The following is a 16,851-nucleotide window of genomic DNA, read 5'->3' as shown; positions in this document are numbered from 1 at the left end:
GATGACTTACGTAGCACTGTAAGTTTCAGACAAGACACAAGTTTAACATGTTTAGGCACAGGACCCCAAGCAGAAGTAATTTCTCAAACGTAACTTGAAGAAACAGGTCAGTAAGTCACATATTAGTTACACATTTAATGGAAAATAGCACTCATTAAGCAAAGCACACAACAGAAAACAATGGAGATCCAAGCAGTTGCATATGAAAAACTAGTCCTGAAACTAAATATCCTGCACCAAAAAGTCTCAGCTAGTGAATTAGGCATGCAACAAACAAGATGAGAAGATGAGTGATCCCTCTACAAATGTGCAGTAAAATAAGATGCTTCAATTAATGCCACACTTGCTCATCTATCCCAAAATGATCAGCACTGATTTCTTCCCCTCTCCTCCAAGTCCCCTTGAAAATCCACACAAATCCAAGGTTATTGAGCCATACCTCCTCGGGAGTAGCATTGTTCCGGATTGCCTGCAGGAGGTAAGTGATCTTTGATGGGCCTGGAATAGTCTCGTAGGTCTCCTGCATAAAAAGAGATGCAGCTTGTTGTAAACATTTGTTAGAAGGCATGTGTTAAGCATTAATATTAATTGACTTTCCCTTTAAATTAGTCACAAAATACAAATAGAACAAAAACTCATAGAAATACAATATACACCAAACATGTCGTACTGGGAATCCGTAATAGCTTTTATCATATCAAAGAATTTAGGAACTTTGGAAGCCTGAGACCAAGCTGTGACCCACAGGTTAATAATCACAGACAAATGTATAGCCCAATAATTGGATCAGTTCCGGTTCTGAACCTTTTTAAAACTTCTACAATGTTATGTGGCCACATGTCTCAACCACATATTCTGAATAAGAATACCTTATTTTTGAACTCTTGCCTGAATTTCAGAAAGAGAGGCTATTTAGTCTCCTCCTTAGGAGAACCCTCTTAACAAAATGAAAAGTTTAACAAGAAGTTCAGTTACATTGTCTTACATGCTTCTGGCATGCATTTTATATGTCTCCTTTTTAAATTACAATGTTACTTAGAAGCTAGAGTGAAAATACAGCAAAACAACTTTTGCTATCCAAAACATGGTATATGAGAGCATTTTGAAATTATTTTTTTTTAATATACTACACCTATGTAGGTAGGAGCAGGAGAATCACAATCTAAATAGCAACCCCTCATAACATTCAGAAATAGTTCTATACTTAGTACCTCCAAGTTACTTTTTGTGGACAATCTTGAAGATTAATTACTTCACCCTTTTCAAATATTTGTTATCTCATCCTGAACTCAAGGAATGAGACTATTCTGCAAAGCTCAGGTTCATTTCTAACAGTTCTCCACCTGCCAGTAGCTCCTTCCAATAGTCTAACAAACTTTTAGACAACTTGACAGGATATCTTCTATTGTCAATTAAACAATTTTGTATTTTATATTAGACATCATCTTCCTCTCCTTCTGTACCTGCTTCCTAGTAGGGCTTCTTCACAGTCAATCCTCATTTCATATTCTCTCTAGTTGCCAACATACACTCAGAGCCAATGAGACACTGAATCCCCAATGAATCCCTTCATTTAATCTAATCATTTCCTGAAGACTGCAAAATTAAATGAGGTTTAGGGTCAGAATAGAAAGTCTTCTCAGGTTAACCTCTTCCATGAATGTATATATTTATATTGCATTATTATCTACAAATCCAAAGACTAATAAGGAAACATGATGGTTCCCTAAACCCAGGCCCAGCACGGACTTTCACAGACAGCTGAAGCACAGTAAAAGCCAGCTTCTTTCATGTCAATTCTGATAATCATAAAATTCTATTTTGAGCTGCTTGTTTAACTCACTAAAAATGGCAGCAACCTAGGCAGTTGTTCAATGGTATAACTCAATTCAGTAAACGGCATTCAGAGGATGCTAAAGCAAAGGGGCACAAGGAATACATGGCCAAACACAGAACCTTCCCCCTAGGCTGGTGGGAGACTTCTTTGCTGGCCCTCCTCATCTTATTACCAGTCTTGCCTACACTCTACGTACCTGGATCCTGCTACATCTTACTGTATTCTTTAAGTTTACCATTAGTTCCCCAGTTATCTTCTACAGCAGTACAAATTTCTCACGCACCACGACCAACTTTCATAACACATGCAAGAAAGTACTGTCTATACTTAGCATTCATGTTCTCCCAAACCTAAGAAATGCACTTTTAAAAAGAGCATAAAATCATCAAAACAAAGTAAATAGAAGTTTCTCTGTTAGAAGACAGATACACAGTTAAGAGGAAGACAGGCTTTTATAGTCAACAGACAACGTTCCAGGATGGATAGTAAAATAAACCAACCAGATTTCAGCCAGCTAGTCAAGTTATGAGCATGCTAGCTCATACACATAATCACAAAATGTTTTGGATTGGAAGGTATATTAATGACCATCTAGTTCCAAACCCTCTGCCATGGGCAGGGATACCTTCCACTAGACTAGGTTACCCCAGCTAACCTAGACTTAAATACTTCCAAGGACAGGGCATTACAGTTTCCCTGGGCAGCCTGTTCCAGTGCCTCAACAACCTCACAGTACAGAATTTATTCCATATATCCAATCTAAAGCTGCCCTCCTCAAGTTTAAAGCCACTGCCCCTTTTCCTATCACTGCGTGTCCTTGTAAAAGCCCCTCTCCACCCTTCTTGCAGGCCCCCTTTAGGTACTTGAAGCCTGCTCTAGGGTGTCTCCAGTCTTCTCCAGGCTGAACAACCGCAAATGTCCCAGCCTGTCTTTCACAGGAGAGCTGTTCAGTCCCTCTGACCGTCTTTGTGACCCTACTCTGGACCCAATCCAACAGGCCCACGTCCTTCTTGTGTTAGGGGCCACAGACGTGGACACAGTACTCCGGTGGGGTCTCACAAAAGCAGACTATACACATCTAAATCCATACACATAATTTGAGTTTGGAGTCATCAGGGTTTCTTCCTCACCCTTTTTTTTTAACAGCTTTTACTACAATCCTCCCAGACAGGATATGACTCTACATCTCCATCAAGTTCAGTCTTCAACTAAACACCCCTCATTCTCCTTTCAATGATCAAACCTACTTGAAATGACCCAAGTCTGCTTAGTTCCCTGTCTATCTGTATCTCATTCTGACTGGTTTTCACTGGATGCAAATGAAAACCTGCTATTCAATTTATTGCAGTTAGAATCCTTCATGAATTCAATATTACCTTCCAACAGTAAGTACACTTTGAAGAACTGATTGGACTATGCCTATGTTTAAAAACCAAGAATGAGTCCTGTATGGTTTTAGGAAGCAAATATTTTAAAGGCTATGCAAAGAAATGATACTTATAGAAATAGACAACTTAAGTCAGTCTAGTTACATTGTAGAGAGACAGATTTGTGTTTCTAGGTGAAAGTTCATTAACCCACCATGAAGACTAGGGAGGGTTCTTCACAGGCATGCATGGTGGAAAACTGAGAGACAACAGGCATAAATTGAAAAAAGAAGGTTCAGACTGGAAGAGGTCCAGATCTCTCTGTCCTAATGAGGACAAGTCAAGCAGGAGTGAGTAACTCAAAGAGCTTGTGCAGTCTCCATTCTTAGGGGTTTTCAAGAGCCAGCAGGACAAAGCCCCGAGTGACCTGATCTGACCTGAGAGCTGACACTGCTTTGAGCATGACAGACCTCCTGAGGACCCTTTCACTCTGAATGATCCTAAACCACAAAAGTATTTTCAGCACACCTTGGAAATATTCAGGAACTAATGCCAACTTCAGTGCAGTTAAATAAGTAAAAAGTTATACTACCTCTTGTATTTTTATAGGAAACTATCAGACTTGAAAAGCTTGATATCTATCATGCCAATTAAGGTTTCTTATTCTGATTGACCATAGTGCATATATATCTATGAAGATTAAAAAGAACTCCAACTCAGTTTCAAGAAAGTTTCTGACAAAATATGCCAGTTTTAAGAAACTAAGCCTTAGAGTTCTTATCCAATGTTTTATTTCACAGGCATTATGCCACAGCTGCACAATGAACTTGCTTTTTTACAATTCCAATCAAGTGCAAAATTTTTTAGAAATGTTTTTAGGTTTTATGTAGGCAGTTGAGAAGAGAAAAAAATCTAGCTCTCAGGGAACGGCCTCCATTGCAGCTGTATGTTCAGGAATGTGGGAATAATTCTTGCTGACTCTCTAGGAAGGGCAGTTATCAACACCGAATTGCATTAGCTTTCAAAAAATGTATGTCTCCCCTCCTTCTCATTCTGGATTCATATTTGAGGAATTTTCACTGCAGCATCAGGAATAATGCTTTTTATTCTTCACCAAACAATGTGCTGAACTCTGCTGACCGCTGGAGTGATGAGAGCGATAAAAGACCCGATGCAGCCATGCAGCGGGAATTCATGCTAAACCTAGACGCTGGTATTTAATTCAACGGGAAAGATTCCCCACCAGGCTTGACAATGGAGCCTTAAGCATGACAGAGAGAAAGAATTAACGTGGCTTAGCCGCCACAAAGAATTTCAGCTGAAACAACACGTCTGAAAACTTTTTGCTGATAACAAGAGCAACTCAGCATATTGAAAACACTTCTTTTGGGTGAAATACTTCTTAGCTGACGAAACGCTTGAATACACACAGAGCCGTTCCGAAAAGTTGAAAAACCAAACTACTGTGCGGCAGTACAGAGAAGAACCTCGGTCCCCCTCCTGCCGGCCAAGCTGGGGCGGGGGCCCGGAGCCCCTGCGAGGGCCGCCTCGGGAGCGCACACAAGAGCGCTTCCATCGCGCCAGGCACCGCTCTGACCTCCTTCGGGAAACGCCTCCGCGCCCGAGCCACCGAGAGCCGCCCCCCCACACGCCGCTACCGCCACCGGCTTGCGGCCCCCCCTGCGCGGCGGGGCCGGGGCCGCGCTCCGTCACGCCGGGCGGCTCAGGCCGAGCCAGCCATGGGCAACGGGCACAAGCAGCCCCCGGGAACGGTCCCGCACGGGCTCCGGGGGGGAGGCGGTCTGGAGGCGGGCGAGGGGCGAGAGCGGTGCCGGACACGCCGGGGCGGGCGCCGAGGGGAGTAACGGGACCCTTCGCGCCCTCACGGGCCGAGGGCCGGCGCGGGCCCTGCGCCCGCCAGGCAAAACGGCCGCCACCGCCCGGCCCCGCCGCCCCGGCCGGGGGAAGACCCGGACCGCCCCGGCGGCAGCTGGTGCCGCTGTTCACACGTGGGGCTCGGCCGGCCCCGCCGCCTCCCTGCCCCCCTCCCTTCCTTCCTCCCTCCCGCCCTCCAGCGAGGCCCGGCGGGTCTGACAGGCCGTCTCGGCGGCCGCTGACGCGGCGGCCCGGTTACCTCGGCCTGCTTGCGGACCGCATTGTCCGGGCTGAGCAGGTTGCCGAGGAGGGCGTAGAACTGCTCCTGCTCCGTCGCCGCCATTGCTGCGAGAGGGAAGGCGAGGGAGGAAGGGGGAGCGCCGGCCGCGCCGCCGGCGGGGGACAAGGGGCGGGGCCGCAACGCCAGCCGCGCTCCTATTGGCCGCGGAGCACGGAGCCTCGCCCCCGATTGGCCCTGCCTCCCTCTGACGTCCTGGCGATTCGGGGCGAGGCGGGCAGCGAGAAACGGCAGCTCAACCGGCCCTCAATGGGGGTTTGTCTCCTCGCGTGTCATTGGTGCGCCGCCGCGCTGGGGGCGGAAGGCAGGGGCGGTGGAGCGCTCTGATTGGCGAGCGGCTCCGGCAGCCCCGGCGGGATTGGCCGGAGCCGCGGTCGGGCGGTGCGGGCAGGGAGGGGTCGCGCCGGGACGCGGAGCTGGGGCCGGGCCGGGAGGAGGGGAGGGAGGGAAGGGGAGGGGCGGAAAGCGCGGGAGATCGCCTGGCGTCGCCTCCGGGCGCTCGGTGACGTCGTGCTGGTGTCCCGCCACGGTGATTCAGTGAGTCACGGAACGGGTCGGGTTGGCAGGGACCACGGGAATGTCTCCTCCCAGCGCTCTGTTCAGGCAGGGTCGTCCTAGAGCACGTGGCCCAGGATTGCATGGAGACAGTTCTTGAATATTTCCAGTGACGGATAATCCACAGCCTCTCTGGGCAGTCTGTTCCAGTGCTTAGTCACTCACACAGTAAAAAAGTTCACCATCCTGTACAGATGGAACTTCCTGTGCATCAGTGTCTGCCCGTTGTCTCCTGCTCGCTGCTCAGCAGCACCGAGCAGAGCCTGGCAATCCCTTGGCAGCCTCCTTTCAGATATTGACAGGCATTGGTGAAGTCCACTCTCAGCCGTCTCTTCTCGAGACCAAGCAGGCCCAGCTCTTCAGCCTTTCCTTCTAAGAAAGTTGCTCCAGTCCTCCCATCTCCCTCTGCTGGACCTGTCCCTGCAGCTCTATATTTCTTTTGTACTGAGGAGCCCAGCACTGGACACAGCACTCCAGATCTGGCCTCCCCAGGGCTGAGCAGAGGAGCAGGATAACTTCCCCCAGTTTGCTGGGAATACTCTTCCTAATGCACCCTAGGATACCATTGGCCTTTCTGGCCTCGAGGGCACCGGTGGCTCATGGACAACTCATTCTCTACCAACATCACGTTTGCAGAGCTTTTTCCCAAGAGATCAGCCCCCAGCCTGAGGGTTATTCTTCCCCAGCTGCAGGACCTTGCATTTGCCCTTGCTGAATTTCAGAAGGTTCTTCCCTGCCCATCTCTCCAACCAGTCGAGGTTTTATTAGGCTGAATAAAACTTAATTAGTATTTTCTTTGATCACAGGGGATGTCACAGGTTTGTAATGTGCATGACGAGAAGCGTTGAGCATTATCCTGCTCATTCGTGGTGGGCTCTGCGCCTCAGGGTGCACCAGCCAGCTGTTTGGGGTGCACCGGCCAGCTGTTTGGGGTGCACCAGCCAGCTTTTGGGGTGCAGCCATTGGACAGTGGCTGGTCAGGTCAAGTACCTCCTACTGTGCCTTGGCTGTGCCCAGGGAATGCCTTTAAAAGCAGGAGGTGTGAGCCAGTGAGCTGGTGGAAAAAAGATAGATAGATAGATAGATAGATAGATAGATAGATAGATAGATAGATAGATAGATAGAGGAAGGAAGGAAGGAAGGAAGGAAGGAAGGAAGGAAGGAAGGAAGGAAGGAAGGAAGGAAGGAAGGAAGGAAGGAAGGAAGGAAGGAAGGAAGGAAGGAAGGAAGGAAGGAAGGAAGGAAGGAAGGAAGGAAGGAAGGAAGGAAGGAAGGAAGGAAGGAAGGAAGGAAGGAAGGAAGGAAGGAAGGAAGGAAGGAAGGAAGGAAGGAAGGAAGGAAGGAAGGAAGGAAGGAAGGAAGGAAGGAAGGAAGGAAGGAAGGAAGGAAGGAAGGAAGGAAGGAAGGAAGGAAGGAAGGAAGGATATTGACTATATCAAGAAAGAATTGCAGGCAGGTCTAGAGAATGATTTTAAGCTGACTGAAAACTCAGAAGGGCCATAAGTGAAGATGAAGTCTAAAAGCAAGCATGCTTTCTGGTGTGAAGTGCACTCTTTTAAATGTCCTCAGACCTCAGACCTCAGCTATGTGGATTAGGTATGTATAGCTTGTTGCAGGTTCTGGAGGGCCTTTTGGATGTCTTCTTGAAATAAGCATGATTTTCCTACCTTTTTGTCACCTGTAAATGGGTTTATATGAACTTCAGTAACAATCCTGTCTGCTTTCCGTGCATGAACAAATAAATGTACTTCCTTTCATCTTGACTTGTCTTAATGGTAATTTCACCATAAATCTGTAGTAGGATTTTCAGCTAAAGAATACAGTATCTGTTGGGGGTTGGGGAGAGAATGTAAACCACAGGATACAGAAAGTTGTTTTACTCCTGCTGGTTTTTGTGTCTGTAGATGCAGGGAGTGGGTTATATAAAAACTGCCTAGTTGTCTTTGAGAAAGATTGAGGCATGTGAAATTTGCCTGAGACCTGAAAAACAGTTGTCAAATCATCTTTGGAGTACCAGTGATGAACACCAGATTCCATTAAGAGCTCCCTTGGAAGGTGAAGGCAGGGAAGGCAGGAACAATCTGATGCAGTTCATTACAGCAAGCCAAGTGAGAGTGTCTTTCTACATGTGTTTGTGTGTGTGTGTTTCTGTTCCTGTGTGTGTAATGGTCAATAAACTTAGCAGGGTAATGCTCTAGGAATACATTTGAATATATTTCTCCCTGGTATTCAAAGCATAGAAGGGAGCGTCTATACTGGGTTCAGAAGAACCTGCTGGTAAACTCAGCAGATTAACGCTGTTCCACTTCAAATCCTGATGGTTTGGGGAAAGCAGATTAAGAACTTCACCTAGGCAAAAAGCAGTTAAGATACTGAAAAGAGTCCCGTGCAAACAAAATTGTCAGTAATGCAGTGTGATCAGTCTGCCACATCAGGTGCTTGTTTCCACTCAGGACAAGCTTGAAGTGTGGGGAACAGCCAGAAACAATGCCTAAGAGGCAGGTTTCAGCACTAAAGATGGTTTGAACAAGTTCCTGAGGAGAGCTCAAATAAATATAGCCACAAAGCAGCCAGCAGCAATGCTGGTATTGCTGGATATTGCCCGATCCCTGCAGTCTGTTTAAAACAACAACAGCAGCAACAGCAACAACAACAAAGACAGGAGAAAGTGCAATAGCTGAAATCAGAAGAATTATCTTGACCTCTTCTAAACAGTCAAGGCCAAAGATGTGTGTTGAACTGTAGTTTATCTAGTGCAATTTTATCGATGTTTTAGAAATTGGATGGACTCTGAAATTGAAAATTCAAGTCTTCAAAAAGCAGAGGCTTTAGTATTTATTAAACTTCACAACTCTGCATACAAATGGATTATAAAGAGAGGGAGGGAGAGCTAGAAAACTATTTATTATACCTGAGGAATGCTATAATGTTTCTTACAGAGTAATAGAAGTGAAATGGCAAACAAAATGAGAAAAGGTGTCTCAGATTCTTGTAAAATACTTTCTGATGCTGATTTACAGGTGAAGGGTTTGACATGTATGTGTTTACATTCAGAAGCAAAGAATGAGATGAAAGAAAGATACAGAAAAGGAGATACAGCAAAATAAATTCAAACATATTTGCAAAGCACAATAATAGGCCAGCTCTGTCATATGAGGAGATTTGCCATAAGTTTAAAGTGACTGTTTATGGTCCATATGGATCCCATATACTCTACATATCACAAAAAAGTGCAACCATGATAGCCTCAGAGACAAGAGAAGAATTAGGAAGTGCATGGGGGCAGATTTCCAGCAAAAGTCAAGAGAACAAAGTAAGTTGATGTCAGTGGGAAGCTATGCTCTAGCGGGGGCTGTCCGAAGCGCTTTTGGCAGAGAAGCTATGTGCAAAGAGCAGGCTGTGTCTGACAAGCGCTCTGGCCAAAAGGTGGGGTGAGGCAAAGAATTACAATCCTGTCAGTAATGACTCTCAGTAGTGGACTACAGTTTCCACAAATTGTTCATCTGTTCGTCTGTTTCTTGTGCTCAGAGCTCAGAAAGGGCACAGTGGTCAGCTCCTGTGCCTAAAGCATGGGGATGGGATACCTGTGACTATAAAGGATGCTGAGAGAGATGCTGCTCTTTCAATCCAACTCCAGGAAACCCTGATCTGTGGCTTCTTACTGCTTTTCTGTGTTGGTAAGGCAGAGCTGGGAGGTGATACAACCGTGTCTAGCCACAAGCTGAGGGGTCTGCTAGATTGGGGAGTATGCTGGGGGTCTGGAGAATAGCCATCAACCACTGATGAGATCCAGAATTCTTGGGTGGGAACTTTCTGAAGCCATAGAAATGGTTAAGAAGCTTACTGACAAGGAAAGCTTCATATGCAGGTTATACCACAGGTCCTTTGCACTGCAGACTTGAAAAGCTTTTGTTGTGAAGAAGCTTTGAGCATCTTGTAGAGCTGCAAAGAGGCATCTCATACTTCTCTCCTGCCAGATCTTCTCACTGAAGTCAGATACGCCTTAAGACAGCATCAAACTGAGGAACTGACATGAAATTTTGCTACTCCCAGAAAGCAGAATGCAGAGGGACTGTTATATATGTTTAGGAATATTTTCTGAAGAAGTATACCTGATAAAAAAGTTCGCTCTGACCTTGCCAGAGACCACCAGACAGTGCAGAATAATGAAGTGCACAGGGCTGGGATAACTTGTGGATATAAGTGACTTCTTGAGGAGGGCCCTGTCCCAAGTAATTTTACCAAAGAGTGATACAGTGGAAGAAGTAGGAGACAAAGCTTTTGTGTGGATTATAGATAATACTACACTGAGGCTGTGTCTGCTGTGTCAGAAGACAAGGCAGATAATTTTCTGAGAAGCCTGAGCAATGCCAAGTTCTCCAACCTGCCAAGCTTCACAAAGCTGCACATATACTTAAAAAAATAGTAGTTTGCATGCATCCTGAATGTAGGCCTTCGATTTCCAGACAGTAGTGTGATTTTGTTAATTTAGGAGGCAGCTTTCTGACACTTATAAACCCGGTGTTTGTAGAACTGCATGATTTGATGTATTGACAACAGAGGGGCTGGGAAGGGTGCAAAACCTGTGGGGCTTGTATTGAAGAAAAAAGGATAAATTATGAAAAAATAATTTAGTCTTAGTCAATAAAAGCAAGGATTGGTAGGGAGAGATGTAACTGCTTTCTGAGAGACTAATATAAAGGTACAGGGAATTAGCTTGTACCAAATAAAAAAATTAAAAAATTGACCATTCATAGAATTTCTTTCTTAGCATAGAATTCAATGTTATAGAATTCAATTATTGTTGAAGATTTGTAGACGGCTTCAGTGGTATTGTTGCTTTTATTAAAGCAGTTTTTCAAAAGCATCCCCTTGACAAGGTGATCTGAACAGAGGCTTTGAGCGGATTAAGGAAGCTTTCTGACCCTCCCTGTGTTAGCCTGGAAAGGGACAGGAAAATACATGAATGATCCTGCCAATGCTTCAGATGCAGGTCTGTGAAGGACGCTTTTCTTGAGATGGAAAGGGGGTATTGCCTTTAAAAGCAAGATATGAACAGAATTACTCCAGAATGAGTACATTGCCACTGTGTGGGCTATTAGGTGAAATACCATTTCCTCACTCACAAATTCAGTGTCCTCAGGGAATAAATAGCAATGACATATTTGTCAATGTCTCATAATATTCATGGTAAATGTCCTTTATCCCTAAAGGGGAAAACTTGACAACATTAAAATGAATTCAGTATGAAAGAATGTAGTTTTGAATGAGTGAATGTTGGCAGGTCTGGTTACATATTTAATTCTTTGGCAAGTCCCTCTCCTCCAAGCACATTGCCAAGCTGCAAGGAAATAGGCAGATTGTCAACCACCTTTCAGAACTTTCTATTAGTAACTCAATAACATTTTTTATTGTATAGCATGTTTTATGAGCACACAGAATTATAGTAAAGTCATATTTTTTCTGAAGCAGTGAACAAGATGCTATGGAATACCTGCTGAAATCCCACAAAAAAATTTTGCTGTTCCTACTGAAAAAATTGAAAGCTGTCTGCTGTATTAAGTTTGTAAGAGCCTCTTTGCTGTCAACTGGTTTGACATTTCAGCAGGTATTATTCAGAAATAATGGATAGTCATGGAAAGCACCATGGAAATGCCATACTGCTATATCTAGGTCATCTTGTCAGAATTCACTGTTCCTGTTCCCTCCAGAACTGATTCTACCTTAGTGTTGCATAACTTCCTTTCTCCGTCCAACTTCCATATGTATGGGAGAAATCAGCAGGAATGAAATTTGCAATTGTTTCTGCATTAGACAGAGCATCAACTGATTTGGCGTATTAGTTGGCTAATGATTGGCAAATCCATTGGAAGGGAGCATAGTCTGGAAGCACATAATTATAACAAGGTGTGTTTCCAAATTACAAAGAATGATGTGCTGAAACATGAGTTGAATGTCAAATTTCATTCATTCTATGGTTAACTCGTAAATCACTTGCTAAAATTTAGCATATAATATCCTGCATTTTTACACCTTAATAAAAGCTTACCTACTGTTAACTTGTTTCAGCACACTTTCTGAAAGAACACTTTCAGATCTTGAGATGAAAGAAAAGGTTAATTGCAAATTTAATAGGGTCAGTTTTAATAAGAGACTAAGAAAAACACGAAAATGTGACTCACTGGAAAGGAACTGTTAAATAATCCATATGGAAAGAAAAAAAAGACATTAAATTCAATCAGTCATAATCTTTGGTAAGTAAAAGGAAGGACATATGGAGATGAGACAGGTAAAAAATTAGGTTTGGTCTGGTGAAAGAACAGTGTGGCAAAACCACCAATGTAGTTGAGGGCTGTTCAACAGAAGCATGGCTCCCCAGCTTGGGGAGATGCTCATTGCTATGCAAACATCACATCTTGTGATCAGAGCAAAGTGGCAAGCACAAGTGCAGATTACAAGTTGTGCATATGGCATTTCCATTCCCTTTGATGGAAGCTGAATGTGCTTATCACAGGAAAGGCTCTAACCTAGAATTTGGAGTCTGGGAGGAGGCATTTAAAAGGAAAATCTAGAAACAATAATCAGCAATTACCATGGTTGATTCTGCAAACACAAATTACACTCTTGAGAGTTATAAGAAGTATTACATATCTTTACAAATGGGCTAAATTAAGGGGGAAAAAATCCTTTCACTACATTTTTGGAAAATTTTCCTTGAACTTCCCTGATCATATGAGGTCACATGTAAGTAGTTGCAGTAATGGAAAAAGATTTCCATAAAAAATGTCTTTGCACAGGAAACAAAAATATTTTCCAAATTCTAAGTGCTTAGCTTTGTAAAATTAAATATTTTTCAACACTATTATTTAAAAAAATAAAAAAGGTAATAAAACCATGTATCATATAGGATTAAGACAGAACATTGCAAATGTATGGTCTTCCCTCCAGCCTGACTTTCCAGTGAGTGAGTATTTGAACCTTTCTGTACTTCTCAGGTGCTACAGATTGGTTCCAGCTGCTAACCTGGGAAAAGCCTGCTCAGATGTGGTTCTGCAGAATAAAAATCCAGCTCAACAGTGGCCCACAGGATTCTCCCTTTAATCAACATTTTGCTGAAATATTCTTGGAAAAGTTAATAACAATTCTCTATTCAGCATGTATGAACTGTATTTTTTTTTTTTTTTTTTTTTTTTTTAAGTTTGAGCAATATTTTGAGAGTGTGCTAACTTAAGGATACTTTTTCCAGTGACATTTTATGTCATCAGAATTTTCCTCAGTTCAAATTTCAAGGCCTTTCAACTAGGCATGTCTCAAAGAAAAGCTTGTAAAAATTTCTTGATTTGAGAAATTTCATTTGAGAAAACGAAAATACTGTCCTTTAGCTCCATTCTTGGAAATGCCTAATGGCTCTGCATGAAGTCAGACTAAAAGTGTTTGGTACAAACATGGCAACTTTTAGTCCAGGTTGTAGAGTTTAATGAAATTGAAACAGTAGTTTAACAGCTGAGTTTATATCATGCTTTAATTACCTTCTTATAAATAAGTTACATAGTTCTCTCATCTCAAATAATTGTGACATCTTTCAGCTATTAAATTGCATTCTTGACTGTAACTCCTGAGGTCTGTTAGACCTAGAATATAAAGTTGCATTGGTTCCACTCACTTGTTTTTCATTATCCTGTAGAAACTGAAAGTTGTTCCCTAAGAAGAACTGAAGGTCAAATAGTTTAATTAAAAGAAGATTTGATTTTTTTAAAATAGGGATGGAGACTGAGAACAGTCTGCAAGATACATTGAGCTCCAAAGAGTTTCAGTTTAATCTAGTTTAATGTAGTCTTAATTGCCCTGAATACCAAACTTATCTTAGAAGTCTAGGAAGTCTTTTGTTTTTCTTTTTGTCTCTTCCAGCTTTCTAACATTACATTTCTCTAGCTGTCTTTCATCAAATAAATCTTACATAAGCTATCTGTAATTCAGGTATTTCTGTTCTTTGTGCTCTCACTGAATTTATTTGTTTGGAGCCTGTGATTCTTTTCTATGCCACGATAAGTTGGAGAGGTGATTGAGACCAGCCCTGCAGAGAAAGATTTGGGGTTGGTGGTTGATGAAAAATTCATCATAAAACGGCAGTGTGAGCTCACAGCCCAGAAAGACAATAAAATCCTGGGCTGCATCAAAAGCAGAGTGGCCACTGGGTTGGAGGAGGTGATTCTGCCCCTCTGCTCTGCTCTTGTGAGACTCCCCTTGGAGCTCTGCATCCAGCTCCGGTACCACCAACAGAGGAAGGACATGGAACTGGTGGAGGAAGTCCAGAGAAGGGCCACAAAGTGGATAAGAGGGCTGGAGCATCTCCCCTATGGAAGACAGGCTGAGGAGGTCAGGGCTGTTTGGCCTGGAGAAGAGAAGGTTGTGTGGAGACCTCATAGCAACCTTCCGGTATCTGAGGGGGGCACACAGGGAAGCCAAAGAAGGACTCTTTGTCAGGACCTGTAGTGATAGGACAAGGAGTAATGTCTGCAAATTGAAAGAATGTTAGAAAGAATTTTTTTACTGTGAGGATGGTGAGAGCTCTGGAACAGGCTTGCCCAGGAAGGTTTTGAATGCCCCAACCCTTGCAATATTCAAAGCCAGGCTGCATAAAGCCTTGAGAAGACTTGTCTAGTGGGAGGTGTGCCTGCCCATGGCAGTGGAGGCTGGACTAGATGATCTATAAAGTCCATTTCAACCCCTTAACATTCTATGATTCTGTATCAAAATTTGAACAATATATTGTTAGGTCATGTATGGTATTGAGGAAGAAATTTATTCTAACTGGGCCAAGGAAAATCTCCATGCTTTATTGGATGCTAAGGGGAACACTGTAACCGAGGCTGAGGAAAAGGCTGAGGTACTTACTAGCTGCTTTGCCTCAGTCTTTAGCAGAAGGACAGGTTTTCCTCAGGACAAGGGGCCCTTGAGCTGGTAGGCAGGGGCAGGGAGCAGAACAGAGCCCCTGCAATCCAGGAGGAAGCAGTCAGGGACCCGCTGTGCCACCGGGACACTCACAGCTCCGTGGGGCTGGCGGGATCCGTCCGGGGGTACCGAGGGAACTGTGGAGGAGCTCACCCAGCCACTGCCAACCATTCCTCATCAGCCCCGGGGAGCTGAGGCGGTCCCAGGTGACTGGAGGTCGGCCAGTGTGACCCCTGGATTAAAAAAGGGTCAGAAGGAGGATCCGGGGAACTGTCAGCCAACCAGCCTGCCCTCAGTGCCTGGGAAGGTTATGGAACAGACCATCTGGAGTGTGGTTACACGGCATGCGCAGCACAGCCAGGGCACCAGGCCCAGCCAGCACGGGTTAAGGAAAGGCAGGTCCTGCTGGCCCAACCTGGTCTCCTTTTATGAGCCGGTGACCCACCTAGTGGGTGAGGGCAAGGCTGTGGATATTGCCTACCAGGACTTCAGTAAAGCCTTCGGTACTGTCTCCCACAGCATTCTCCTGGAAAAGCCAGCAGCCCACATCTTGGACAGGTGCACTCTCTGCTGGGTTGAGAACTGGCTGAATGGCCAGGCCCAGAGAGTGCTGGTGAATGAAGTGAGATCCATTCAGATAGAGTTCCGTGGAGTTCCATAGGGCTCACTATTGGGCCAGTAGCGATACTTAATATCTTTATTGATGAACTAGATGAGGGGATGGAGTGTATCCTCAGTAGGTTTGCAGATGACACCAAGTTAGGCAGGAATGCCTATCTGCAGGAAGACAGGAAGACTCTGCAGGGGGGTCTGGACAGACTAAACTGATGGGCTGAGGTCAGAAGTATGAGGTTCAATAAAGTGAAGTGCTGGCCCCTGTGCTTGGGTCACAACAACCCCATACAGTGCTACAGGCTGGGACAGAGTGTCTGGAAGACTGCCAGGTGGAAAAGGACCTAGGTGTGCTGATAAACAGCTGTGGAACATGAGCTAGTGTGTGCTCAAGAAGGCAGATGTCATTCTGGCTTGTATCAAAACTAGTGTGGCCAGCAGGACCAGGGCAGTGATTGTCCCCCCTGTATTCCTCACTGGTGAGGCCACACCTTGAGCTCTGTGTCCAGTTCTGGGCCCCTCACTACAAGAAGGACACTGAGGAGCTGGAGCATGTCCAGAGAAGGGTAGTGGAGCTGGGGAAGGGTCCTGAGAGGAAGTCTTATGAGGAATGGCTGAGGGGACTGGGGGTGCTTAGCCAGGAGAAAAGGAAGTGCAGGGCAAGAGGATATGTCCTCAACCTGTGCCAGGAGAGGTTCAGATTGGAGATCAGGTAGATTTTCTTCACTGAAAAGTGATTGAGCATTGAAATGGATCTTCCCAGGCAGATGGTGGAGTTACCATCCCTGGAAGTGTTCAAGAAACAACGCGGCACTTAGTGCTATGGTTTAGTTGTCAAGGTGGTATTCAGCCAAAAGTTAGTCTCGATGATCATGGAGGTCTTTTCAAACCTTTATTGATTCTATGATTCTAATAGTTGTTTCTGTCCTTTATAACAGGTTTTCTTCCTCCAGCTCTACCTGGAAAACTTTACTAATGCATTTTTTTAACAAAAGCATTTCAAATATCTCTTTGTTATGCCTTACACCTTAATTATCCTAAAATGTCAAGGTGCCAAGATGTTGATTTACATTCAACTACTTCTCACTGGTGTAGCAGAAAAAAAATCAAGCTCAGTTTCTACAGCAACAGGAGTATGCTTTTAGTAGTATTCTCTCATTTTATGGTTCTAACATTCATGTATTTTAATATAATACGTAAATAAGTGTAAGTAGTAAAAGGACTTTACTCTTTTTTAACCAATGTGTTGAAGTGCTGTATGTCTGAAAATACATGCTGGACTGGGGGTTTTTTTATGATTCAGTAAAGCATACTATTCTTTTCTTGTTTTCTTTCTGTGGGGGAGATTGAAAAGT

General features: G+C 44.3%; 1 protein-coding gene across 1 annotated transcript in view; it reads right to left on the bottom strand.

Moving 5' to 3' along the window:
• IPO5 (importin 5) overlaps positions 1-5,497 on the bottom strand; it is a 45,061-nt gene extending 39,564 nt beyond the window's left edge. The window contains exons 1-2 of the mRNA XM_040054787.2: positions 5,339-5,497; positions 440-520 (exon numbers count right to left, since the gene is read on the bottom strand). Of these exons, the coding sequence (XP_039910721.1) occupies positions 440-520; positions 5,339-5,422 (165 nt within the window). The 5' untranslated portion in view covers positions 5,423-5,497. The remainder of the gene's footprint in view (positions 1-439; positions 521-5,338) is intronic.
• Between the last annotated feature and the right edge of the window lie 11,354 nt (positions 5,498-16,851).

The sequence above is a fragment of the Hirundo rustica genome, chromosome 2, assembly GCF_015227805.2.
Source record: "Hirundo rustica isolate bHirRus1 chromosome 2, bHirRus1.pri.v3, whole genome shotgun sequence".
Classification (NCBI taxonomy): Eukaryota; Metazoa; Chordata; class Aves; order Passeriformes; family Hirundinidae; genus Hirundo; species Hirundo rustica.
Note: the sequence above shows the minus strand (reverse complement) of the source record. Positions and strands in the feature narration are given on the sequence as shown.